At 42.0% G+C, this 27,927-nt stretch overlaps 1 protein-coding gene across 1 annotated transcript in view; it reads left to right on the top strand.

Moving 5' to 3' along the window:
- The first annotated feature begins 20,988 nt into the window (after positions 1 to 20,988).
- STARD13 (StAR related lipid transfer domain containing 13) overlaps positions 20,989 to 27,927 on the top strand; it is a 213,520-nt gene continuing 206,581 nt past the window's right edge. The window contains exon 1 of the mRNA XM_072134401.1: positions 20,989 to 21,842. Coding sequence (XP_071990502.1) covers positions 21,108 to 21,842 — 735 coding nt within the window. The 5' untranslated portion in view covers positions 20,989 to 21,107. The remainder of the gene's footprint in view (positions 21,843 to 27,927) is intronic.

The following is a 27,927-nucleotide window of genomic DNA, read 5'->3' as shown; positions in this document are numbered from 1 at the left end:
GTAACTGAAATTCTGTATGCTTCACCTGAGGTTAGTAAGCATAGTAGATGTATTATATAAAATACTTTCCCATAATATGGCGATCACAGAAGTCTATTGGCACATGTTGAGCCTCGATAATCCTCCAAAATGTGCTGTTTATATAGTTTTAATATAACAGGCAAATAGGGTCATGTACTGTATGTTATTATTGTTCATATATGTTCTTTGTATCCATACATGGCTTCTCTCATATAATGTGGGTGGCTCTATCATTGATCACTGGTTTGCTATCCATTTACATGACTCTGGATGTTAATGATGTAATAAATCATGTCGGAGTGGAGTTCTTTTAATCAAATCATTTGTGGATGTGAATAATGACTTGTCTTTCTTCTAATTGGCTATGTATTTATGCTAATCAGGTTAGTTATGTTCTTTCCGTTTAAATTGGACACTTTTATTATATTACTTTTTATGTTATGTGTGTAGGTATGCTCAGGGTGATGTCTAAGGTTGAAGAGACCAAAGGTGAGAGTAGAGCCCACACTGTGTGAAAAGCACCAAAGTTTATTGTTAGTGACAGTAATAGGCAATGTCTTGGATTGATACAATCCTGTATGGTTTACATACAGTGGGGCACATTTACTAAGGGTCCGCAGCCGCGAATCCGTCGGGTTTTTCCCGAATATTTCCTCTTTGCGCTGTAGTTCACGGGATTGTGGTGCACGCGATCGATTTTTGTCGCAATCGCGCTGACTTTCGCGCGACAGAAATCGGGGGCGTGGCCACCGGACAACCCGAAGGATTCGGAAAAACCGCAGAATTTAAAAAGCCGTTTGTGTCGCAAGATCAAGCACTCACATACACCAGAAACAAGCAGGTGAACTCCAGCGGACCTCGGCGCAGCAGCGACACCTAGTGGATATCGGCGCACGGACCTTAGTGAATCCCGGCAGACCCGAATCAGCGTCGGAGAACCCGCCGCTGGATCGCGACTGGACCGGGTAAGTAAATGTGCCCCAGTGTGTGGATACAGTGACTTTTGCACAATTGTAGGAAATGTGGAGCTCCGCTGTCCATGCAGGGGCTTCTTAACCCATACACTAAAGGGTTATATTTATATCTGAAAATGTCTTATTGGAGGTCATTTACTTACCCGGTCCTGTCGCGATCCAGCGACGCGTTCTCCGACGAGGATTCGGGACTTCCGGCGATTCATTAAGGTCGTGCGCCCAATGTCCACCAGATGTCGCTGCTGCGCTGAGGTCCGCCACAGTTCACCAACCTATTCCTGGTGCATGTGAGTGATTCATTTTGCGACACAATGGGGCACATTTACTTACCCGGTCCAGTCGCGATCCAGCGGCGGGTTCTCCGACGCTGATTCGGGTTCTGCCGGGATTCACTAAGGTCCGTGCGCCGATATTCACCATGTTTCGCTGCTGCGCCGAGGTCCGCCGAAGTTCACCTGCTTTTTTCTGGTGTATGTGAGTGCTTGATCTTGCGACACAAATGGCTTTTTAAATTCCGCGGTTTTTCCGAATCCTTCGGGTTATCCGGTGGCCACGCCCCCCGATTTCTGTTGCGCAAAAGTCGGCGCGATTGCAACAAAAATCGATCGCGTGCGGCACAATCCCGCGAAATACATCGCAAAGCGGAAATATTCGGGAAAAACCCGACGGATTCGCGGCTGCGGACCCTTAGTAAATGTGCCCCAATTTGGTTTTTAAATTCTCCGGTGTTTCCGAATCCGTCAGCCTTTCCGACGGCCACGCCCCCCCCATTTCTGTCGTATGAAAATCCGCCAAAATCCGATCGCGTGCGCTAGAAACCCATCGGAATTTGTCGCTAAACGGAAAAAGTTGGGAAACCCGACGAAAGTGCGGCCGCGGAGCCCTTAGTAAATGAGCCCCATTGTGTCTGATTATATCTGATCTCTCTTCATGTCCTACCGTCGCCTTATATGTTCATAGATTGTAAGCTCTTGTGAACAGGGCTTTCATTCCCATTGTTTCATTTGACCATGTTATTTCTCTCTGGTATCTTATTTTGTTTGTATAAGTACCACATAATCTCTAAAGCGCTTCAGAGTATTATGGCACTATAGAAATAAAGATTTATTATTATTTTGTGGCTGTGCCTGGTATTAGAGCCCATTCATCTGAGTAGGACTGAGCTGTGACCAGGCTGTGTGATGATGGATGTAATGTGACTAGCCTGGGAAACAGATCAGCCAGGGCGCCAGATGTTAGACCCCACCCATCTAAAATTGATCACCTATCCAATGATTACCCATAATACCCCTCCTCTATTGGATGCTTGATTGTTAAAGGAAAAACGGCACTTGAAAAATGTCCTTACTTAGCTGAGCTCACTTACTGGTAGTTGATGATAATGGCACATATTTTCTATTTACAGGAAACCGGGGAAATGCATAGAAAAACGATTTATGACATTTTTTTAATGAGACTCTGGTGCTCCAGGGTGTAACTCCAGGGTGTAAGGGGCTGGAGGTTTGTATATACATGTAAAGTGGAGCACTGAGTGCCGTATTAGTTACATACTGGAGCACCAGAGCCTCATTTAAATATTTTTTCTAACTTTTTATTTGCATTTCCACAGTTTCCTGTAAAAAGAAAATAAGTGCCTTTTCCGCAAAAAAAACGCCTACCAGTAAGTGAGCTCAAGTAAAATGGTTGATTTCATATGACATTGAGTGTTCCTTGGTGTACTGTTTGCGGCCCATTTATCTGCTTGCAGTGTTACTAGATTGCAGGCAATTTTTGGGACATTTTTATTTATTTGGGCATATCAAAGAATGAATACAAATCGACGCAAGAACAAACAGCATAACAATCCTGTACATGGTCTAGATGGCAGGAAGTGTTACAAATAACGCATGCATGATGCAGGCAAACCTCAATATCATGTCAGGGAGTAACCAGGAAAACAAATTGTTATGAAAGTGCAACCATAGAAAGAGTCAGAAAAAGGAAAAAGAAGAGAAGAGAGAAAGATGGAAAAGCAGGGGAGATAAAGACTATTCCCACACCCCTAGGGGTAGGGAAGAATCGCTGCACTACCGTACAGTACACCCAAGGGGAACAAATCACCAAAAATTGTGAATGTTTACTGTAATAAATTATGGATTATAATGCACCCTCTCACCCAGATAATGTGGCAGTGAGGAAGTGTATGGATAGGCGTGTGACTGTATCGGGGTGCAGAGTGGCTTTGTGCAGTGGCGTAAGTGGTAGGGGGGCAAATAGTGTGGTTCTGCGTCCCCTGGGCTGTGAGTGTGTGATGGTTGGGGCTTTATGGGTGTAGCACACGTTTGCGCGAAGCCTTATGATGGGGGCTAGGTATATTTTTTGGCCTGTTTTCTGAGCATGTAAAATTAAATTATAAAGTGTTTCATTTTCTACCAGTATCTGTGTGTTGCTTCTGTTATTTTTTTATTTATTTTTTTTATTTTTTGCAAGACAAGTTGTATTTTGTGTTTTTTCCATTTTAAACCTAGATTTGATTTAGGACATTCTTTAAAGGACATCTACCACCACATTTAGGGGTGGTAGACTGTCCCCAAACATAGGCTCGTTACCTTAGGGGTGATGGGGACCTCCTGCTGGCATGCTCTGGGCCGTCTTCTATACCGAAATATGCAGTTTTAAACTTTATGCAAATGGTCCGGAGGTGCTCACTGTTTGGCTAGCCGAGCACCTCCTGGCTCCGTCAGAACATAATTCAAGCATGCCCCCTCCTCTATATACATCCTCGGCCATCAGTGGCTTCAGTGGACCAATGTATTTAAGAGGAAATCCTGAAGAACATGACACTGGAAGTGGGATCAGGGTAAGTACACTTTGATTTTTCATTTTAGTTACTCCTGCCCTTGTCCCAGGGGGGGTTCCAGTATTCCTTGAAAAATCCCTTTAAGCCATGCCCTCTTTTCAGGCAAGTATTTGGCCATGAACACACAGGTGGTGAAATCACTGCACACAAGGCTGAGTTCACATCGCATATTTTGTATACGCTATGCTTATACGTTGGGAAAGCTGTTGCCTCCGTCTGGGCCGGTCCAGGGCTGGTGGGGCCGGTCAGCAAAAAAACAAACCATGAACTCACCTTTCCGGCGTTCCCCCGAAGCTCCGCTACTGTATCCACTCCGTCCGGCAGTGACAGCTCAGTGTGTGCCAGCATCGCACAGACTGTGACGTCGGCAAGCGGGTGATGTCACAGTCTGTGAGCCGCCAGCGCTACACAGCGCTGCACAGAGCTTGCCAAATTGGCCCCTGTCATCATGGGGGTCACAATCTAAACAACCTACCAGTATGTTTTGGAGTGTGGGAGGAAACCGATCCGAAGGATCCGAAGGAACCCACGCAAACACAGATAGAACATATAAACTCTTTACAGCCACTGTGCTATACTCCTCACCCCCCCCCCCCCCCGCATTAAGGGGGGAGAGGGACCACTGGGTGACATATCCCACTTTATAGGCCTACAGTGGGATATGACAGTGTCATACGTTGTAAGGACACGTTGGAATCCTCCTGTCGTGTCCTTAAAACGTATGCACAAAAACGTGGTGTGCACCCACCCTAAGCTGCGGCAAAATTGTCACTAGCTGACCCACAGCAATTTACAGCAACTCCAGTATAGTCAGTATACATGCCACTGTGGAAAATTAAGTAAACTCATGAAATCTACTCATTCCCAGCATGCTTTGCCACACAGGTTTGTAAAATGAACAGACAATGGGCCTTTACCAGATAAAAAGTGAAGAAGCAACAACCTACTGTAATAGACAAGTTCAGGCTTACTAAACCAAACTGTATCAATGCAGACTATAAAAGACAATGGCAAACAGAAAATTACATAAAGCAAAAGTAACAAAGAATAAAAAAATAGACTATTCTTGTTCCAAAGAATAAAAAAATAGACTACAATACAATGTTTTTTTAGCTAACAGTAGAAAACATTATAATAACTGAGATTCACTGTCCTTAACAGAATTATCCAAATAATCCTGAACCCTGATTTATCTTTATCATTAATCTCATTCATAAATTGCTATATTGTGTTTGTATCTGAGTTTAAATTAACTCTTTCATAACCACAATTGTTTTGGGCCTTTTCGGATTCTGCGCACAAGGAGTACAAGCCGCAAAGTGACCTGCAATGCAAAAGTTGAGCTTCACCCACTGCCTGATACAGAAACATATCAGAACCAATTTCAGTTTATGTTTTATAAATAGCTGCAGGATTACTACAGGGGTAAATCTTTCAGCCATTCATCTAATGTGTGCAGAGAGTCTAACGGTGAAATGTTATGCACCATATGTACTGGAGTATAAGCCGACCCGAGTATAAGACGAGGCACCTAATTTTAATACAAAAAACTGGGAAAACCTATTGACTTGAATATAAGCCGAGGGTGGGAAATGCATTGGTCACAGCCTTCCCAGTATATAGCCATCAGCCCCCTAGTATAAAACCAGTAGCCCCCTGCCCCCAGTATAGAGACAGCAGTCACCTTGTATACAGCCAGTGCCTGCCCCCTTGTATATAGCAAGCATCCACCTTGTATATAGTCAGCCAGTGCCCCTCAGTATATAGCCACTGCCTGCCCCTCAGTATATAGCCCCTGCCTGCCCCTCAGCATACAGCCAGCGTATGCCCCCCAATATATAACCATTTCCTGCACCTCGGTATATAGCCAGTGCCAGAACCTCAGTATATAGCCAGTGCCTGCCCCCTAGTAGATAGCCAGTGCCTGTCCCCAAGTATATAGCCAGAGCCTGCCCCTCAGTACATAGCCAAAGCCTGCCCCAGTATGTAGCCAGTGCCTGCACTACCCCGTCTATAGCCAGTGCTTACCTCCCCCCGTATATAGCCAGTGCTTGCCTCCCCCCGTATATAGCCAGTGAATTCCCCCACCCTGTAGTTCTTCCCCCACCCGCAGTTCTTCCGTCTTCAGCGTCGGCTCCGTTTTCGGTTCCCCTCACAATCCCTTCCCATACACCATGACGTCAGCTGATTGCTGACATCATAGTGTGTGATGATGGCGGCGCTCACACTATGATGTCTGCGGGGGAAGATGGAAAGGTGAGTACAGAGTTATTTTTTTTCATTGACTCAAGTATAAGCCGAGTTAGGGGTTTTCAGCACATTTTTTTTGCTGAAAAACTTGGCTTATACTCAAGTATATACAGGATTTGTTTCTTAGGCTCCATGCGCATGCCTTTTTGGAGACCGAGATCTGGCCGCGCAAATTGCGACCACAACCCCCAAAGAGGTCTATTACGCCAATGAAGGGCTCATTTTGATGTGTGTCTGCTGTGCTTCCCCAAAAAATGCAGATATGTGATGCCTGCGTTCAGTCTGTATTGTATTTGCATCCGTTTTTTCTCATGTCCATATGTCATCCGTTTGTTTTGCAGATGTGAATGTGGCCCTGCCGAAAAACATAGGTCATGTCCTATTCCTGCTCATTTTGCAGTGCAGTCTCCAAGCTCTCTATGGAGAGGGAGGGGATAAGCACACTGGACCATTTGCTTCGGCCCGTTGAAGGCCACGGTACCCTTGTAATCCAAGGGTTGAGCTCCGTTCCCAAGTTACACCTGGTATAAACTGTGGTCAGGATTAATAAGTTATATCCAGTAAGGATATTACACAGAAATTATGCAGTGAATGTCCCTGGCCTAATTCTGGTTTAACATAAAGGGGGGTATTTATCAGGGCTTCTGCGCCACACCAGTGGTGTAGAAGTCCTGAAATAATCCTAAATGCTAGCTTATTGCATCGATTTGTGATTATTTTGCCCTTTCTACCAGGGGGTCGTGGTCGACGCAGCGTTTCTGTATTGGGCTGCTCTGGATGCTCGGTGGGGCTATTATACATCGGAACTCATGGGCTCGTGTATGATAAATGACCCCCATAGTATTTGTGTGCAGACTTGCAAATGTCAACAGTCCACGGTCTCACGGATGTCACTATATCAGTAAATCCGGGCTAATCCCAGATATACAGAGCACTTGGTGTGTACTATACTCTACATTTGGCAGAAACTTCATGGTATTTGAAAAAACTCTTTACAGTTCAACTCATAAATCTTCGTAGCTGTTTGCTAAGGATACCAACAAGTTGTATCTCGTCAACATTGTCATTAGGAACATGTAAACAGGTCTGACTTCAATGTAATTAGCTGCGAGTCTGTGGCTTATTCATTGCTTTATTAGTACTAATGAACCATATCTATTCCTTGGGGCTCTCACACAGGGAAGAGACATCAGTAAAGCCTGCAGGAGGAAATACTGCCCCCTAGTATACTGTCTTGTGTTTAGGACTATTACCTATTAAAAACTAGTAAAAAAATCCACAAAAAAATCTGTGATTTTCTAAGGATATTGGGGCATATTTACTAAGGGTCCATCGGACACATTTCCGTCGGGTTTCATGATTTTTTTCCGGAAATTGGACGCATGATCTTGGCGTTGTCAACGGGACGGGTAAGTAAATGTAACCCATTGGGGCAGATTAACTTACCCGGTCCTGTTGCGATCCAGCGGCGAGTTCTCTGCGGAGAATTCGGGTCTTACGGCGATTCACTAAGGTAGTGCGCCCGATGTCCACCAGGTGTCTCTGCTGCGCTGAATTCCATCGAAGTGCACTGAAGTTCACCGTCCTATGCTGGGTGCAAGCGACACTTTTTTTAAAAAAAATGCGGCGGTTTTTCCGAATCCGTCAGGTTTTCTTACGGCCACGCCCCCAATTTCCGTCGTGTGCATGCCGGCACCGATGCGCCACAATCCGATCACGTGCGGCAAAATCCCGGGGCAATTCAGGGAAAATCGACGCAAAACGGAAATATTCGGATAACCCGTCGGAAAAACGCGATTCAGGCCCTTAGTAAATGACCCCCATTATAATGGGGGTCCATTATCTTTTCATGCTGTTGTAGTAGCAGTATTATATATTACATCTTTCTATATATGACTGCCTCGATGCATGTTAATATGTCTATTGAAGTCTATTGAAAATATACTAATATTTTACATCCCAATGATCCTGTCGGCTGTTGGTTTGTCTTACTACTGTTATTTAAAGAGTTGCACCCATGTTTCATGTGTATTAAAATGTTTTTTTTCAAAATGTATTCCAAATGAATTTATTTTCCTGGATTGTAGCTGGACTTGGAGTACTCTGACGCACTGCTATATGAAATCTCTTCAATGGACACTGCACAGCCCCTCCCTCCTATGTGACTGCTTCAATATTCAAACGGAAGCTGCTACAGCAGGGGGAATGCCTTACAAAAGTACAGTGAGGAGGTTTCACAAATAAGAGTGTTTCAAGTCCAGCTACAATCTCGTAAATGTATTTTTCATAGTCCTAGTGAACCTGGTTTGATTAAACAGATCTCCTAGGTCTGTAGGTTTTTGTGGTTAAATTTGTTGACGAATATTGTTATTTTAAATAAGTTTTACATTTTGTGTATGTTGCCACAAAATGTAATTTTAACTTATTTTATTGTGCCATACATATAGCAGTCCCATAGGTTTACGGCACGTCAGGAGACCCATGGGTGGACATTTACCTGTGCAGCCTATTATGGTGTACAATTAGTGGACACTATGGCAATAAGAGGGTTTATGTAAGTGACCTCCTTCTCATACTTCTTGATTTTTCCATCAACTTGACTATCGCCATAGACCACTATGAGTGTTCATATTAACCCACTCCTTACCCCATATTACTACTATTTCTTGCAGCATGAGCTTAACCCATGTTTTTCCTGGCATTTGTTCAAATTCTCCGTTCACATTGTGCAGATTGATGCCCCTCTTGTTTATATGCTCATGGCCATTTTCAGGCTGGAGCTTGCATTGCTTCCATCTAAGATGTGTGTGCATATTAAGAGAGCAAACATGGAAATCATCACAGATATTGTTTACTCTTCTAAATATTTAACATGTCGATGTGTGGCAGGACATGATAGATATGTTGATCCAATGTCAATTACTGTAACAGTGCAAAAGTGTCGCAACCAACCACAAGATCTGTGTTTTTATTACTAAAAAAACAAGAAAGAATATAAAATATGCCACACAGGGAAAGAGAATGGGGGTCATTTACTAAGGGCCTGAATCGCGTTTTTACGTCGGTTTGGCCGAAAATTACCGTTTTGTGCCAAATTGCCCTGGGTTTTTGGCGCAAGCGATCGGATTGTGGCGCATTGGCACCAGCATGCACGCGACGGAAATCGGGGGCGTGACCGTCGGAAAACCCGTTGAATTCGTAAAAACCACCGTATTTTTTTTTTAAAATGTGTCGCTTGACACGCACTTACCTGCACCCAGGCTAGCTTGGTGAACTTCAGTGAACTCCGACGGACTTCAGCGCAGCAGCGACACCTGGTGGACATCGGGCGTACTACCTTAGTGAATCGCCGGAAGACCCGAATCAGCATCGGAGAACCCGCCACTGGATCGCGAATGGACCGGGTAAGTAAATGTGCCCCAATGTCTTACCTACATGGGCATCCACATACTAGCAGATTCCATGGAGAGTCTGGCTGATAAATGGTATTTTGTCTTGTCTTCTTTTGAGGACCTTCAAATAAATTCACCAAAAAGGCTCACATTTACTCATCTGGGGACTGTAAGGTTTTTACCCTAAACCCTATTATACTTGGAATAGACTTCCATCACAAGCCTCGATACAAATCCTGTATCTTTACAGTTTCCAACCATCTGCAATGGAACTAGTGGTGGCCCTCACCCCTACCAGATCATACTGGAGGAAAGAAATATTGAGCATGCTGATTTTCAAAATGTCTTATGCTTTGTCTTTATGGGATATATGATTCTGCAAATCTGTCCAGCCACCGGTTTCTCTAATCTTTAACAAAATTGCATAAATCAGTAGGGCAGATGAAAATAGTAAATTTTGTACCATACCTTTGTAAGAAAAATGTTCATGTGTCCTTCTTTTGCCCCTGCCTTTCTTCCTGATTTAAGCAGTTTGTGTTAATCAGCTTTCCCTCCTGTGTACTTGGTGACAGTTGATATGTAATTATAAGCTGATTACATTTCTGATGACTCTTTACAGACAGTCACAGGACAGTTTCATCTCTGCAGAGAGCTTAATCGTCAAGGGAACTTCAGGTGCACTGCTTGGTACAGGAGAAATAAATAGCAAATAAAAGACATAGATTTATAGTTTTACTTCATGGGAATCTAACTGTATTAACCATTCACACTTCCGGGTAGCACCCAGAAACATAAATACAGGCATATGCTTATTAAGATTGGTCCTTAAAGTAGTTTAGTCCTCCCTCAGCATTGTATGTTTGTACAGAGCCCATTTCCGGTACTGTATTTCTGTATAGAGCCCGATTCTGGTGCTGTTTTTATGCTAAGAGCATTGATCTGGTGTTGTATTCATGGCGTGAGCATTGCTCTGGTGCTGTATTTCTGTACTGAAATTGCAATATAAAATATAAGTCAGCGCAATGTTTGTGATTTTCCTGTTGGACAGTATCCATCTGGGGTGAAGGATGTCAGTATTTGTAGCAGTGCAAAAATTTATCAGGGAACAATTATAATAGAAAAACTTTCTTCACTTCTATGTCATCACTTAAAACTGGAACATACAATAGTGGTAACAAAACCCACGTATTTGGTCATACTCATGGGGGGATATTTATCAGGACCTCTGCGCACCGCCAGTGGCGCAGAGGCCCTGAAATAATCGCAAATGCTAGCTTGTTGCTAGCTTTTGCGATTATTTTTCACAATCCGCCACCTTCACGCCAGTGGGGCGTGAAGGGGCGTGAAGGGGGGGCGCGGCCGGCCGAGCAGGGGGCGCGGCCGGACTGGAGTGGGCCGGCGCGGGGCGTTACTGTCCCCGCGCCTGCGCACTCACTGCTGCCGGCGACTTTTCATACGTGCGCAACTGGCAGCCCGATACATCAAGAGGCAGAAGCCTCTTCATGTATCGGGCTGCGAATTTGCAGCGGCGGGGCTATCATACGCTGGCGCACGAGCGCCAGCCTATGATAAATATCCCCCATGGTCTTGGTTCTGTATATTTGTAATGAACTTGGTTCTGGTGCTGTATATTGGTGCTGGATTTATGTACTAAGCTTGGTTCTGGTGCTTTATTTATGTACTTATTTATGCACAGAGCTTGGTTTTGGTACTTATATACTAAGCTTTAATAATAATTCATGGGGAACACTATATTGTAATTTGAGAGTAGCTGTACATATTGCAGTTATGCGTTTTATGTGCTAAAATAATTTGGGGGAAGCACTGTATACTATATAAATTAACTTAGAGGGATGGTGCTGTATTATAATTTAATGAATCCATATGTATATATTTAATATATTTATTTTGAAAGCAAAATAAGAAACGAAGTTACGTCGGTACTTCCCATGTTTCAAGGCCACTATTTACATGTGTAAAATAATGATGGAGCCACTTTGTATATATATATATATATATATGAATTATTTATACGGACACTATTATAAATTCATTATGAGGGCACACTTTATATATGCCAATTTGTATAAGTGCATTTTGCTAATTAATTGGGGGGAAGGGGTAGTTTATCTGTATATACCATAAATATATACATTTTTTATTCAGGCAATGTACTTATGGTATAAGCATTGTTCTTGTGCTGCATTTCTGTACAAAGCTAAGTTCTGATTCTGTATTTCTGTACAGAGCTTGGTTCTGGTGCTGTATTTCTGAATAGATTGCTTTACTTATGATGTATTTATGATATGAACGTTGTTCTGTTGCTGTATTTGGAGCCCAGTTCTGGTGCTGTGTTTCATTATGGACTTTTTAGATGTTTGCCTTCCAGAGTAAATTACTTAGAAACTGCCTTGGTTTGGAGGGATGTACTGTGTAATTCTATGTGTATAGGTTATGGCAGCTGGGGGTGGAGGGAGGTTGCTTACTTACTCTATTACAGATCTATTCAACTGATATTTTGCTGTGGGTTATGACAGTGTAGCATGTCACCTGATTCAAGTTAAACACTACTGCATCTGAATATCTAAGTCTTACCATATACTAGTTTAATTGAGTAGGCAAATGCAGACAAACTCATGTGAAAATCTAGTGCTGTTGGAAAAGGGTTAAACATGATACCGCTTACTAACAGTTAAAAATCCAGCTCCTATGTATATATATATATGACAAGAAGGAAGTTACAAAACACCCCAGGTGGTGAAGGTTCTAGCACATACTGTATGTGGAATGTGTTGCTGTTAACTTTATGAAATCTGTAAAATGAAGACGATTGATATATTCAGGTATCAAATGTTACACAATTCTACATTTCCTGGGTAGTGTACATATCTAATTTGGTAATTTAAGAAGGTATTTATTTCTGTATACATTAAATAGTAGTAAATGTTAACCAGTCAGCAAACTACTATTAGTGTGTAACATGATCGCAACAAAAAGTTGAATCCAGGTGCTTCAGGTTATATTGGGTTATTGTATGAATACTAGGGGGTTGTGGCTTTTGGCATGTGATACCTATGATCTCATTCTGAATGCTAGCATAATCTTTATTAGCCATCTTCTGCTCTCCTATATCTGTTCTTACTTTATACAAGCAGGGCACAAACATGTTACTAGGATTTTTACTAAATAAAGTGTACTCTGGGATTTTCAGGTCTCTATACAATAATATTAAGTCCACAATGTAAATTCATGTAGTTTCCCAAAAATGAAATATCCAAGATCGTCATTTTGAAGTTGTTGGTTTTCGACCTGTTATGGATCCATATCTATGGGCTATGGATGACAAGGCAAGCTGAAATCTAAAAGTTTAAATTCTACAGAACACTTTAGATGTACTGCTTGGATCCATTAAAACCAACCTTGTTAAAGTTTATGGCAGCCATATACCGTATATACTGGAGTATAAGCCTACCCGAGTATAAGCTGAGGCCCCTAATTTTACCACCAAAAAACTGGGAAAACCTATTGACTCGAGTATAAGCTGAGGGTGGAAAATGCATTGGTCACAGCCTCCCAGTATATAGCTTTCCAGCCCCCAGTAGTACATAGCCAGCCAGCCCCCTTGAAGTATACAGCCTGACAGCCCCCTTGAAGTATACAGCCTGCCAGCCCCCTTATGTATACAGCCTCCAGCCCCCTTAAGTATACAGCCTCCAGCCCCCTTATGTATACAGCCTCCAGCCCCCTTATGTATACAGCCTCCAGCCCCCTTAAGTATACAGCCTCCAGCCCCCTTATGTATAGAGCCTCCAGCCCCCTTATGTATACAGCCTCCAGCCCCCTTATGTATACAGCCTCCAGCCCCCTTATGTATACAGCCTCCAGCCCCCTTAAGTATACAGCCTCCAGCCCCCTTAAGTATACAGCCTCCAGCCCCCTTAAGTATACAGCCTCCAGCCCCGTTCGCCAAGCACATTAAAAAAAAAACCTTTCATACTCACCTACAGACGGCTTCCTGATGCTCCGTTCCACGCGATCCAACACAGAGAAGACCGAAGACCAGCTGCGGGGAAGACAGAAGAGGAGCCGCTGAACACCGGGAGCCACGCGGACCATCGCGCCTCCGGAGGGTGAGTATGGAAGTTTTTTTGTGTTTTATTGACTCGTGTATAAGCCGAGGGGAGGTTTTTCAGCACATTTTTTGTGCTGAAAAACTCGGCTTATACACGAGTATATACGGTACCTTCAGCCAGTTGCGTAAGTAGGAGAGGCAGGGCCCCATAGCAGACTTCTTAATGGGACCCCCTTACTCCCATAGAAAAAAATATATGTATACACATTTATATATTCTTAGGCTACATTCACACGAACCTATGGGGGACGTATATACAGCCGACATATATATGGCGTATATACGCCCCCCATACACGGCAATGGGCGCACAGCACCGTATGGGAGTGGTACGGTGCTGTACACGTGCGGCATCGTACCGTTCCGTACCTGGGAGAAAGATATGTCCTATCCATGTGCCATATATTACTATGAAGAGGGGCGGGGTGAGCGGCACTTATCCCCTCCTCCTCTCCCCGGCGCCATCACGTGCCTGCCGTGCTACGGTACGGTGGGCACACGTTAATGTGAATGTAGCCTTACACATAAACATTTCACATGGGGGAAGTAGAGGGCAGGAATTAGAGATGAGAGATCCCTAGTCCTATTGTTCTACTGATCCCTTCCTCTCCCCCAACATTTCTTATCTGAGCTGACGATTAATGCTGTGTACTGTAGAAGATGTGCACTGTTATATACATATTACGCTGTACAATGTGCAGCATAATATTAATATAATGGCGCACATCCTCCATTATTGAGTGTGTCAGGTCTGATGCCAGGGCCCCCTGACACTGTGGGCCGCATTGAAGCTGCTTTGGCTGCTACCCCTGTAGTTATGCCCCTGCCAACAGCTATGCCCACTATACACAATCATGGTCATTTTTTTGGTGTAGGTCATGCACATATCCGTGCTGAGGCTATCATTTGTTGGATTTGTCATTTGTACCAAGGACCCGTCAGTACATGGTAAGAGTGCTAACCACTGGTACCTCAAAGGGTGGGTAGTGGTACCTTGTACAGGTAAAGAATTAAAGGAAACCTACCACCTACTACCTATTAAGTTAGATCCTGTGGTAGGTGCATCTAACGAATGCAAGGATAGCCCTTTTTAGGGCTAATCCTTTAGTCCCAGCAATCTTTTAGAAAGTTTAATGGCCTTGATATGCAAATTTTCTTAAGAGGCTACTGGGGCATGCTACTGTGCATGCGCAGAACTTCTGCTTCACACATGAGCTCCTTGTAGTTGCGCACTGCAGATGTCTGGGTTGGAAGATCAAAGAGTGGTCCCATGCTTAAAACCAAAGTGGAGATCTGATTTGCACAGCTGCTCACCTCCCGAAAGACCCACTGTGCCTACCCATTAGTCTGAGGGTCAACTGGTTTCAATTTTACCCAAAGAATCCCAATAATATAGCCACCTTTTAGCATTCATATTATACCTTTACACAGTTCTTCTGGCTGAGTAAAGGCTGCTGAGATCCTACAAAGATCAAAGGAAACCACTGTATTGTAGGGTCGAAATTTGATCTAATAAAATATGTCTTTATTATAGCCCTATGATTTCTTTTTGGCCACAATTCTCACTATGTATGATTTCAATTAGAACCATATTGAACATAACATGTAAAACGGAATACTCTGTACCGTACCACTTTTATCTCTGCTTATTTACAGTAAAGAAGGAGCAATTGACATTGAAAATAGCAAATATTTAGTTCTAAAAGTGAAGCGACTTCTGTTCCCCTATTGAGTTGACACACAGAACACCCTTCCCTCCCTGCTCCCGTCTTGCTGGAGTAATTTCAGCGCTGCTCAGGAGGCAGTCTTAGCCTTAGGGATTCTTATACATAGTTTTGTTGAATAGGTGTTGTGCAGCGTGTAAGGTGAAGTGCCATATAATAGGAATCTTATGTTTCCACATAAGCAGTATCCCACTTCATTACTCTCAGTATTCCTTCTGGATTATGTTTGCAGCTCTCCGGACCTTGTTTGCTGTGATTCCTAAGGATGAGCCTCCAGTTCAGGTAAGGCTGAATGTTGTCAGTGTCACAGTAGTAAACAGAACTCTCCATTTTTGGTGGTTGGGAAATTCTTCATTCATTACCATGTTGCTGCCACAGTTTTATGTATGATTGGAGTGTAATCATTGGGTCAAACAACATGGAGTTTTCAAGTTGCTTTGACACTACAATTCTCAACTTGCACGCTAGAGGTATAGACTGTGTATGATGGGAGTTGTAGCAATCTGGAGCTCTTAGCAGTACTGAGAGTTGTAGTCTCAGGAGTGAGGACCCAAGACCCATGCATTGCAAAAATACATAAGAATGTGTATCTACATATGTGTAGATCTAATATTTGACTTATGATATTCTATCAATAGCACCAATTACAGATGGTATAAGATGTATTTTAAACTTGTGCATTTCTCTTACACAAGGTGTAGGGGCAGTTCATATTTCTGTTACCTCGGGGCCCCTGTGCAACGTCCTCAAAGAATGCAATTCATTACAGATTTATGCTGTTTACCACGTGTCGTTGTAGTGTCCTATAAGAACTGTAGAATTTAGGTTTAAAATTGCTGTAATTATTACTTATGTATAACATTTCTAGAGTGCTTTTTACTTGTGTTACATGATGATCACCCAGAAAATGGAATTTGCTATATGTTGAAAAAATGAGATAGTAGCTTGATGGTGATATTATAGGGCAGTGGTGGCGAACCTATGGCACTGGTGCCAGAGGCGGCACTCGGAGCCCTCTCTGTGGGCACCCAGGCCATCACCCCAGCATGAAGTTCACCAAACAGGACTCAAAGAATCTTCCTACAGAATCTTCCTACAATGATAGGCAAATTTGCCCTCCTCTTTTCAACTGCTTTGGTGTCTTTAGGAGGCTGAATGATTGAAAGTTGTCAAAAAACATTACTGCTTAAATTGCTGTGCTGGCACTTTGCAATAAATAAGTGGCTTTTGGTTGAAGTTTGGGCACTCAGGCTCTAAAAGGTTCGCCATCACTGTTATAGGGGTTTCACACATAAAACATTTTAATGGTCTATCTAGATTAAAGAAATCTGACATAAAAAACTGGAACATTTATTCAAAGATTAAGGCACTGTGACTGGGGTAATGTTCTTATTTTCGTTATCCATGCCCTCCTTCCTTCTAAAATATACCGTATATACTTGAGTATAAACCAACTCGAGTATAAGCCGAGGTAACTAGTTTTAACACAAAAAACTGGGAAAACCTATTGACTCGGGTATAAGCCAAGGGTGGGAAATGCATTGGTCCTAGCCTCCAGCCAGTATATAGCTGGCCAGCGCCTGCCCCCCAGTATATAGCCTTCCAACCCTTGCCCCCCAGTATATAGCCTGCCAGCCCATATCCCCCAGTATATAGCCAGCCCCTGCCCCCCAGTATACAGCTAGCTCCTGCCCCCAGTATACAGCCAGCCCCTGCCCCCTAGTATACAGCCAGCCCCTGCCCCCTAGTATACAGCCTGCCAGGCCCTGCCCCCAATATATAGCCAGCCTATCCCCCAAGTATATAGCCGGCCAGCTCCTGCCCTGAGCATGCCCAGCCTATAAAAAAGTTAACATTGTAAGTTAAAAAAGTTAACACAGGCCCTGCAGGGGCATCGGAAAGGTGAGTACAGTGTTCATTTTTTATAGACTCGAGTATAAGCCGAGTTAGGGTTTTTCAGCACAATTTTTGTGCTGAAAAACTCGGCTTATACTTGTTTGGGGTGGTTTTATAATTATGCTATGCTAGCCATTCTGTGACCTGGCTTTACAGACTGTTACACTGTCTTCCCCTCCCCCTGCTCTCTTAGCAGTGTACCAGTCTGTAAAACTATATCACATATGGGCTATGGTCCCCTTTTAGGGTGATTATCATTATTTTAAATGTGGCACAGTTTTTGATAAATGTGGGCCAATCTGTCTGGCAAAGGGGAGATCAGAAAGTGCCATATTTCCCACAGTACAAAGTGACCTGCACTATGGGTTTTTATAACTGCCCTATGTCAATTATAGCTGTAGATTTCACCTAAAGTATTTAGCCTTTGCAGCTTAAAACCCAAAAATAAGGAAGTTGAGATATACATTTGGTATATGCTACCCACAGAAGGGTATCAGTCTATATAGGGATGAACGTTGATGATCTGGTAGAAGATGTCATGAGACCATACTCTAGAAAGGACAGTACATAAATTTTCGAGCTTTTACCCACATTTGACTTTATTTTCTATATGAAACTTAAAACTCAAGCTCTAGTTCCTGCTTCTATAGTTATTAAAGTACTTCCCAGACGAAGATGTCAACGGTAGTGTCATAAGAAGAAGTCTTCTCACAATTGAGGACAGTTCTCAGAGTGTCCAGTTTCGGGCAGTGACGTTGGCTGAATGTCCAAATGCTATACTTATCAGAGATGACTCTAATACCCATTTTACACTCCCAGATCTTCCATTGTTATTTGACCCTTCTTAACGCCTTCCAGGGCTAATACCTTGCATTCACCATGAATTTGGTATTTCAGCTGATATATTGTTCAAGTCTGACTTATTTGACAATCACAGGATACTTAAGCTCTGTAATTTGGAATCTTACCTTTGACTTTGTCACTTGAGCCTCATGACCTCTAGTCTTGACTGTGAGTCTGTGACTTCTCAATTTCATTAGATTCTTTTTAATACTTCTTTATTTAATAATAATAATTCTTTATTTATATAGCGCACACAGATTATGCAGCGCTGCACAAAGCTTCCCAAATCAGTCCCTGTCCCCAATGTCGCTCACAATCTAAACAACCTACCAGTATGTTTTTTTTTGGAGTGTGGGAGGAAACCGGAAGACCCGGAGGAAACACGGAGAGAACATACAAACTCTTTGCAGATGTTGACCTGGGTGGGATTCGCTGCAAGGCAGAAGTGCTACTCACTCAGCCACCATGCCGCCCTATTGGTTTATACAGATGTTTGAGCATTAAAAAATAAGAAAACTGCTTGAATTTCCCTGTGACATTGTCACCTGTCCAGTAATCTACCTTTCTGACCAGCTAGTTTACTGTTACATTTATGCACAACTACATGAGTTAAGTAAGTAGCCCCCAATCGCAGCTGGTAATATACCTTATGTGACCAATAAGTTTGTGGCAACTCCACTGTGACTGACAACAGTTAGTGTCAGTCGAGACTACTCTTCAGCTGCTGTCTTCTCAGTTCTATAAATGTCCGTTTCTATAACTCCCAGCTCAATTTTACATCCTTTTAACCACAATTGTCAGGACTTTTGACCTACAGCACTCTATGGCTAAGTTCACATCATCACTAGTGGTATCCGTTCCTCTTTTCCATCAGGCAAGAGAATGAAGGACACCTAAAATTGAAGGCAAATGGAAGCCCTTCTTTTTACCAACACTTCAATTGACTTGTATGCAGGGGGGTAACTAGGAGACGCAGGCTCCCATAGCAGACTTCTGAATGGGGCCCCCCTTAAAATTTGTCTAAAAAAACCCCAAAAAACTCTACACTCACCTTCAGCTTCTTCTACCCGACTCCACGGATCCTTCTTCTTCTGTTCCAGCATACACGATGACGCAGCAATGACACTGCAACTTGACGTCATAGTGTTTTCACTTTGCGGGCCCTTGCACTATGACGTCACAAGGCCGAAACATTCCCACATCATAGTAATGTGCCCGGGACAGAAGAGAAGAAAACGGAGATGCGGGGCAGGAGAGATGAAGGGGGTGTACATTGCATTAAAAGGGGCATCTGGGGTGGACATTTCATTAAAGGGGGTTATCTGGGGTGGACATTTCATTAAAGGGGGTTATCTGGGGTGGACATTTCATTAAAAGGGGTTTTCTGGGGTGGACATTTCCCAACATATCTGAGCTGCCGACTCAGGTGTGTACTATGGAAGATGTGCACATTTTGTCATACTTCAGTTCTTGACAATAAAAAAATTAGCGCTGCGCCCCCATGTTGTTTTTGGAGTTCAAAATTAAGGAAGTGAGGCTAAGCGAAGGACACCAAAAATGGTGGTGTGAACTGGGTCAAATATTCATCTAATATATAAAGCTGGATGGATGGATGTGAATGTATGTCCGCTAAAGGAATCTGTACCGTTGTGTTTATAATCACCAAATTTTGCACAGTTGTTACCTGTGACTCAGGGAACGTCTTAGACCAGGTTTTGAGCTGAAATTTTTACCCCGCGCTTTCTACAACCCACTTATTAAACACCATATACAGAAGCCATTGTCTGCAACAGGTGATTAATATGTAATTAATATGAGCTCTGAGCTTTGATTGGCTTCTACAGCCAATTAGTAGAAGACAACTTATGTGTGAGGTAAGATGGATAAGGATACAGACATAGGAGATTTATCAGAAATGAGTTAAAACTGTCCCAGTTTCCCATGGAAACCAATCAGAGATCAGCTGTAATTTTATAAACCGCTGTGCAAAAATAAAACTTGAGTTTTGATTTGTTGCCATGGGCAACTAGAGCAGTTTTGCTCTCAGTCACTTCTGTCAAATCTCTCCATAGACAAAATGACAGTTGGCGACAGAGAGAGTGACTGAAATGAGAGTGCCCGAGACAGACAGTCACTGGAATGAGCGTGCCCAAGATTGACAGTTACTGGAATGAGAGTGCCCGAGACCGACAGTCACTGAATGAGAGTGCCTGAGACCGACAGTCACTGGAATGATAGTGCCCGAGACAGTCACTGAAAGAGTCTGCCAGAGACAGACAGTCACTGAAAAAGACTACCAGAGACAATGTCAGTGATGGAGATGGTCAGTGACAGAGACAGTCAGAGACAGTCTGAGACAGTCTATAGATACATATAAAATATTTTTTGTTAATTCATTCTATTTTGTTATAGTTAAGAGTGATATATAAAGTGGAATGCTCCTTCAAGATGCAATTATGAACCACAAAGTATATCACAAATACATGATAGATGAGAACGCTGGTCCACTGCCCCCCTTCCTGCATCCAGGCCAGATGCAGATTTTGCTTTGGTGAAATGGTGAAAAGCCAAGCAGCCAAACTCTAATATTTTCATGGCTCTCGTAGAGCATGTGCTGCAAACTTTCCATTCAGTTCGGCCATAGGAAAGTGGACCGTATACCTCATTCTCAGAATAGTTCCGGATCCTGTGGGTATGCCATAAAAATATAAGATGATGAAACTCCATTAAGGTATATACACTGGCATTGGCTTACATTTAATTTGCTGTTTGGGATGGACCTGGCCAAAAAGGGGAAACTTAGGCATGACAAAAATATTTTTCAGCATAACATGGTAATGTCTTCTATATCTCCCATACAATACTATTTACATTATCATTTTCTATCTTATATGTTTATTACAGAAAAAAAAGTTGAATCTTGAGATTGTTGTGGAACCATCAATAGATGGAGCAAACAGTGACCACTGATTTCAATCCAAGATCATAACAAAGAACCCAAACAATATGACAACGGATTAACCAAACCTGATAAAGTATGGAAACGATTTTGGATCTTGAGGGTTCTGCAATCCTTTCTACGGCTTGCAACTTTTCTTTAACCTCCTTTAAAATGAGAAATGACTTTTTTACTTCTGGAAGGAATACACACACAAATCTAGAAGACTTTGACACATTGTTAGGCTCGAAACCTGATATCACCAATCTTCCTACCAGAGAAAGACTTACAAGTTCTGAGAATGACAGCTGGACAACGCAAGGAGATAGTCAAACAACCCCGGAGATTGACAACCTGACAACAACTTCCGCCAACTCTACAACCAAGAGTGGCAACTGGTCCCCATTATCTACTGAGTTTGACCTTTCCCCAGGCAACATTGAAGATGGATATCAAGAAATTTCTCCATTATTTTACCAGCAGGAAACTTCCTACAGCAAGACTCACAATGTTCGAGTCATCAAGCATAAGCCAAGTGCTATCACTTTCACTGATTTGCCTCTTGAGATTATTTCCGAAACTCCCACCTATGATAATGAGGCGCAAGAAGATAACGAAAGTGGAGACGACACTGAGGAAGACGATGAGATTGATGATGTCTTTACAGATCTGCCACGTTATAAATATACTTTTACTGGTATAAAAAGGAGGAGTTCCCATCCAAGGAGCCCAACTCATAAGATATTCATTGACTCCAAGGAAATTTTCCAAGCATTTAATAAGAAAAATCGAAACCATGGCTCTGATCTGGATGAAGAAAGAATGTCATCCATGGTAAGAACTTTTTTTTTCTCACCTCATTTATGATTGATTGCTTTTCAGCATATGAAATTTTAAAGCGCTTTATTATCAAATTCAAATGTATATTATGCATTTACTATGTGACAGGTATACATTAAGTGAGACAGTTATGATTCATGCAAGTTTCAACATCATTTACATTGTGGAACTGCCAGGTCTTGGTTACTCATGAGATGTTTAACTAGTAGAATAGAAAAAAGGGCAGTGGAGTTGCAGTATATCAAAGGCAACGAGAGCTCATACATGGAGACGTGTCTGGTAATTTGCTACCAAGAAGACAAATGTGGAACCGTAAATTATATTTTCAAAGACCAATGCAAAGTTCTAATGTAGTCTTCTGTTGTTTACAAGTCTTGTATGAGTCTTGAGACATGAGCCTGCACTTATTGTCTGACTTTGCGCTGACAAGAACGTGCAAACTGCTTGTACATGTATTTATAAAGTGTCTGCGCCACTTTTGTGTCACGGTTGCTCTGTGTCCGACAAGACAGAAAAAATGTGCACCCACATTATTCTGAGTTTGTGCCACATTTAATACTGACGTGCACCACAATTCTGCATCATGAACAAAGTGCAACAAAAAAAATCGTGCCCACTTCTTAAGCGGTGCAGGGGGCACCAGATTCATGAAGACCCTGCACCAGTTTTGATGAATCTGGCGCCCTCTCCACTCCACAGGCAAACTGCACAAAGTACAGACTGCACTAGTTTTGATAAATGTGAACCATTAGGGCAGATTTACTTACCTGGTCCCGTCGCGATCCAGCGGTGCGTTGTCTGACGAGGATTCGGGTCCGGCGCGATTCACTAACATTGTGCGTCCGAGTACCTGCATGTGTCGCTGCTGCGTCCACGTCCGCCGGAGTTCACCTGCTTCTTCCTGGTGCACGTGAGTGCTTAATCTTGCGACACAAATCCTTTTTTTAAATTCCGCGGTTTGTCCAAATCTGTCGGGTTGCCCCCCCATTTCTGTCACATGCAAGCCAGCGCCAATCCTGGGGCAATTCCCGACGAAAGTGCGGTGTTCGGACCTTTAGTAAATGAGCCCCATTGAGTTAAGAAAGTAAATGAATTCACCTTTGCGTGGTATGTGAGATAAATGTAAGTGAATTTATGCCTCAGGCTTCATATTTTATGAATAATATTTGACAAATGACAAATTGACTTTGATTATTATAAAACTGGGAAAGGATTGTTTTCAAAGGGAGGTCTAAATGGTAGTTTTGGCCAAATATGTGTTGGGGGGATTTTCGGCTTGTCATGGTATCTCATGTCAGGTAAGGTAATGTGTATTTAAAGGGGTTGTGTCAACATGACAAGCCCTTTCAATATATGACATTAGTAAGTATAGCTGTCAGAGCATGTAGCTGTTTTAGCCCTTGTGGATTCTGTATGACAATTTATTACATGGGTCAGACAGTAGGTGTTCTCCTTATGGAGAGATTGCCAATTAAGGCCACCTTAAAGGCATGTGGAGACTTAAAGCCATAGATGCTCCACTAGGGAATTCTGGGAAGTATGCAAACACGTTTTCCAAGGTGTTAAATAGAAAACAATGCCTCCTTTTGCTACCTTGAAAGGCAGCCCCCTTAACACCAAGTATGACTTACAAGAAGTCTAAAGATATGGTGTGGGATTAAGCCAAACCTAGTCAATAGTCTCTCTCACACAGCCACACCAGTTCCCTACGCTGTACTGATGAGACCCAACCAGGATGAAACAGTGCTGTCTACAGTTGGGAGTCTGTTTCTTATGGAATACATATACCATACACCATATCTTTAGACTTCTTGTAGGTCATACTTGGTGTTAAGGGGGCTGCCTTTCAAGGTCGCAAAACGAGGCATTATTTTACATTTAACCCCTTGGAAAAATTATTTGCATAGTTCCCAGAATGTATTACATGGACAGAGGTTCATTTAATACCACATCCATCTTGTAGTGGGGAAATGAGCTGCTAGTAGTGACAGCTGATCTTGCCTGGAGTTTAGGAGATGAACTATGATGCTTCTGGGTATACAACTATTAACTATAGTGCTGGTTAATAGCAATAATAATTTGCGATGTTTCAAATATTTGTTTTATATTTAATATATTGTGATTGTATAATTTATTCTTAGATGATCAGTATCTTTTTAACAATCTTTGCAGAAATTAAAGTAATAAATGACCAGAAAAAACTTATGAATACCATATATACTCGAGTATAAGCCTAGTTTTTCAGCACAAAAAAATGTATACTCGAGTATAAGCCTAGTTTTTCAGCACAAAAAAATGTGCTGAAAACTCAAACTCGGCTTATACTCGAGTAATAGAACTATAGTTTTTACCAGGTTTTTGTGGTAAAATTAGGGGCCTCGGCTTATACTTGGGTTGGCTTACACTCGAGTATATACGGTATATGTTATCTATCAGAGAGAAAAGGGCTTCTTCCTCCAGTTACTTGGCTCTTATCATCCTCCCTCATTCTTTCCTAATCTTCTTTTTACTCTGAAATCTTACAGCTAGATCTCCTCCCAACAGCTAAAATTGAAATACAAATTCAGACAGAGATTGCAAAAAAGGAAATCTGTTATGAAATGAAGATCATAGTATTATTCTTCATGTACACAATGAACTTCTGTTTTTTTTTTAAACATATTTTATTTGAGTCAAAATACATGAATACAAATCATACATTGTAAGAACTTCTGTTTTATGTTTAAGGAAATCTACCATCAAGATCCATCATGATAAACCAGGGACACTTATAGATCCACCACCGTGACTGTGATAATCTTCTTATATTTGTTATCCATGGCCTCCTTCATTCTAAAATCAGCTTTTATAACTATGCTAATGAGCCTATGATCTGGCTTTACAGACTGTTACACTGTCTCACCATCACTGAGATTACAGCAGGAAGTGTTAATTGTCAAAGTGCTGAGGGAGCAGGGGTAAACGGTGACACAGTGTGCTTATTTACTAAGGGTCCCCGTGGCCTCATTTCAGTCGGGTTTTCTGACGTTTTCAGGATCGCACCTCTGGGACCGGCATTTAGAAGAGCATCGTGTCTCACGTGATCAGATTTTGGCGCATCGGCGCCAACTTTCATGCGACAGAGATTGGGGGAAGGGAGGTCCATCAGACGATCCAGCTAATTTGGACTGAGCGCGGGATATAACTTTCAGTTGGTGTCGCAAGATCAAGCACTTACATGCATCGCGAAGAAGAAAGTGAACTCCGGCGGACCAGATCGGGGAAGCGACACCTGCAGGAAATCGGGCGCACAATCTTCTTGAATCGCGGCAGACATGCATTCCGGTAGGACAATTCACTTTCGGGGGTCGTGCAGGACAGGTAAGTAAATGTGCCCAAGGGAAACAGCCTGCCAATGCAGATCACAGAGGGGCTAATGTAACCGCTCAGCCTCATTAGCATAATTTAAAAAGTTGATTTTAGAAGAAAGAAAGCCGTGGATAACAAATATAAGAAGATTACAAAAGTCACTGTGCCTTACGAGTCCCTGCTTTACCATGCTTGATGTTGAAGGTAGGTTTCCTTTAACTGGAGAAATGCTTCAACATTATTCTTCTTCTTACCTTGCCATGGGCTATGTATACAGTACAACTGTATAAGCTATGTATAAATATCTTTATTGTAGGTTTTATAATTTCTGGATACTATATTTTTTCCATTAATATGCCATCTTTTATAGCATGGTGTTATTTATTGGGATTTAAATAGTTTTTAACCCCTTAACGCTCTGCGCCGTAGCTCTACGGTGCAGAGGTATAAGGGATGTATGAAGAGGGCTCACGGGTCCTCTTCATACAGAGGTGGGGGTTTTTGCATATTGCACAAAACCCCCACCGCTAATAACCGCGGTCGGTGCTTGCACCGATCGCGGCTATTAACCCCTTCAACGCCGCCGGCAGAGTCGCCGGCGGCATTTAAAAGACGTCGGCGCGTGGCCGCCGCCATCTTTTTTGCGATCGGTTACCATGGTAGCCTCGGGTCTTCGTTTGACCCGAGACTATCTGGCATCTGCAGATTGCCAGTGGCTCATTGTAACGAATGTGCTGCAAAAATGCCATATATTGCAATACAGAAGTATTGCAGTATATGGTAGCAGCGATCTGACCATCTAGGGTTAATGTACCCTAGATGGTCTAAAAAATAGTGAAAAAAAAAAGAAAAAAAAAGTTTAAAAAATAAAAAAAATTTATAAAATATTAAAAATTCAAATCACACCCCTTTCCCTAGAACGGATATAAAACATAATAAACAGTAAAAATCACAAACATATTAGGTATCGCCGCGTCCCAAAATGCCCGATCTATCAAAATATAAAACCGGTTACAGGCAGCGGTGACCTCCGAGACGGGAAATGGCGCCCAAATGTCCAAAATGCGACTTTTACACCTTTTTACATAACATAAAAAATGAAATAAAAAATGATCAAAATGTCGCACAGACCTCAAAATGGTAGCAATGAAAACGTCGCCTCATTTTGCAAAAAATGACCCCTCACACATCTCTGTGCGCCAAAGTATGAAAAAGTTATTAGCGTCAGAAAATGGCAAAAAAATTTTTTTCTTTTTTGTACACATTCGTTTCATTTTTGAAAATGTATTAAAACACAATAAAACCTATATAAATTTGGTATCACCGCGATCGCACCCAACCAAAGAATAAAGTAGGTGTGTTATTTGGAGCGAAGAGTGAAAGTCGTAAAAACTGAGCCCACAAGAACGTGATGTGCGGGTTTTTTTTCAATTTTTCCACATTTGGAATTTTTTTTCAGCTTCGCAGTACACGGCATGTTAAAATAAATAACATTACAGGAAAGTAAAATTTGTTACGCACAAAATAAGCCCTCACTTAGGTCTGTACACGTAAAAATGAAAAAGTTATGGATTTTTGAAGTTGGAGAGCGAGAAATGAGCCGAAAAACCCTCCGTCCTTAAGGGGTTAAGCATAGTGTATTTTTCAAGGTGTGAAAGATTGGTTGAGCTTTGTACTTTATGGATAATAATTTAGTTTTGAAGTAGACTCCTTTTTTTACTGATCTCTTCTTTATAAAGGACAGTTGTGGTATAACAGGCTTTGCGTCATCTTTTATAGTATCTCAAGAATTCAGTAGAATCCTTCATAATGAAGGGAGTTCTCCAGGAATTTTTATTTATTTTCAATCTAATAGTATCCGCGGCTGCAGTTATGACTTCTTTTTGGAAATGTTGTGAAATTTCACCATCACATTTTGATCATTGTCGGAGTCAGCCAGATCCTTACCCATTGTACTACTTCCAATATATCTTTTTTATTTTCAATTCTCTTTTTATTTGAACTTTTCAAAGAATTTAATAGGTGACAAAACAAGGGAACAAAGATGTTTAGTTGCAGTATATGCACATGTAAATAAATAAGTCAATTTGTACATCAAGGCAAAGGTACCTGCAGTAACTATACATAACAAAAGAACCACTTCTCTCCCAGAGAAGTCCCCAGGAACTGTGTAAGCCATGTTAATAGGGCTTCCAATATATCAACTCCAATAACTGACTTATAACCTGTTACATAATACAGCCACCCTTTGATGTTATTGGAGCAAGATATCTATACCTGTCAGTGGTATTCATGATATTATTATTGAACATACATACATTACTCTACAAACATTTCAGGACATTGTGGAAAAATGCTGTAAAATAAAATTGTTTTCAACAGTAGAAGTGTTAACGAGACTCTGCAGAAGGAGATTGACTCCAAACATATAACCAATGTCATTTAATAAAAAGAACATTGATAAAACCCCACAAATCCCTGATTTCAACATCATAAAGTCTGTCTGGGACTACACGAAGAGACAGTAGGAGTTGAACAAGCCTACATTCACAAGCGATCAGTAAATTTCCACAATGTTTATAACAACCTCCCTGCCACGATCCTTCAAAACTCCCTGCCACAAAGGGTGGTCACACCAAATATTAATCTGATTTACAATGCTGATATTTTTGCTCATTTTGCATTTGTTAAAGGAAACCTACCACTAAAGTAAACTAAAATAAAAAAAACT

This window comes from Engystomops pustulosus, chromosome 2 (genome assembly GCF_040894005.1).
Source record: "Engystomops pustulosus chromosome 2, aEngPut4.maternal, whole genome shotgun sequence".
Taxonomy (NCBI): Eukaryota; Metazoa; Chordata; class Amphibia; order Anura; family Leptodactylidae; genus Engystomops; species Engystomops pustulosus.
This window is presented reverse-complemented; position numbering and strand designations above follow the sequence as displayed.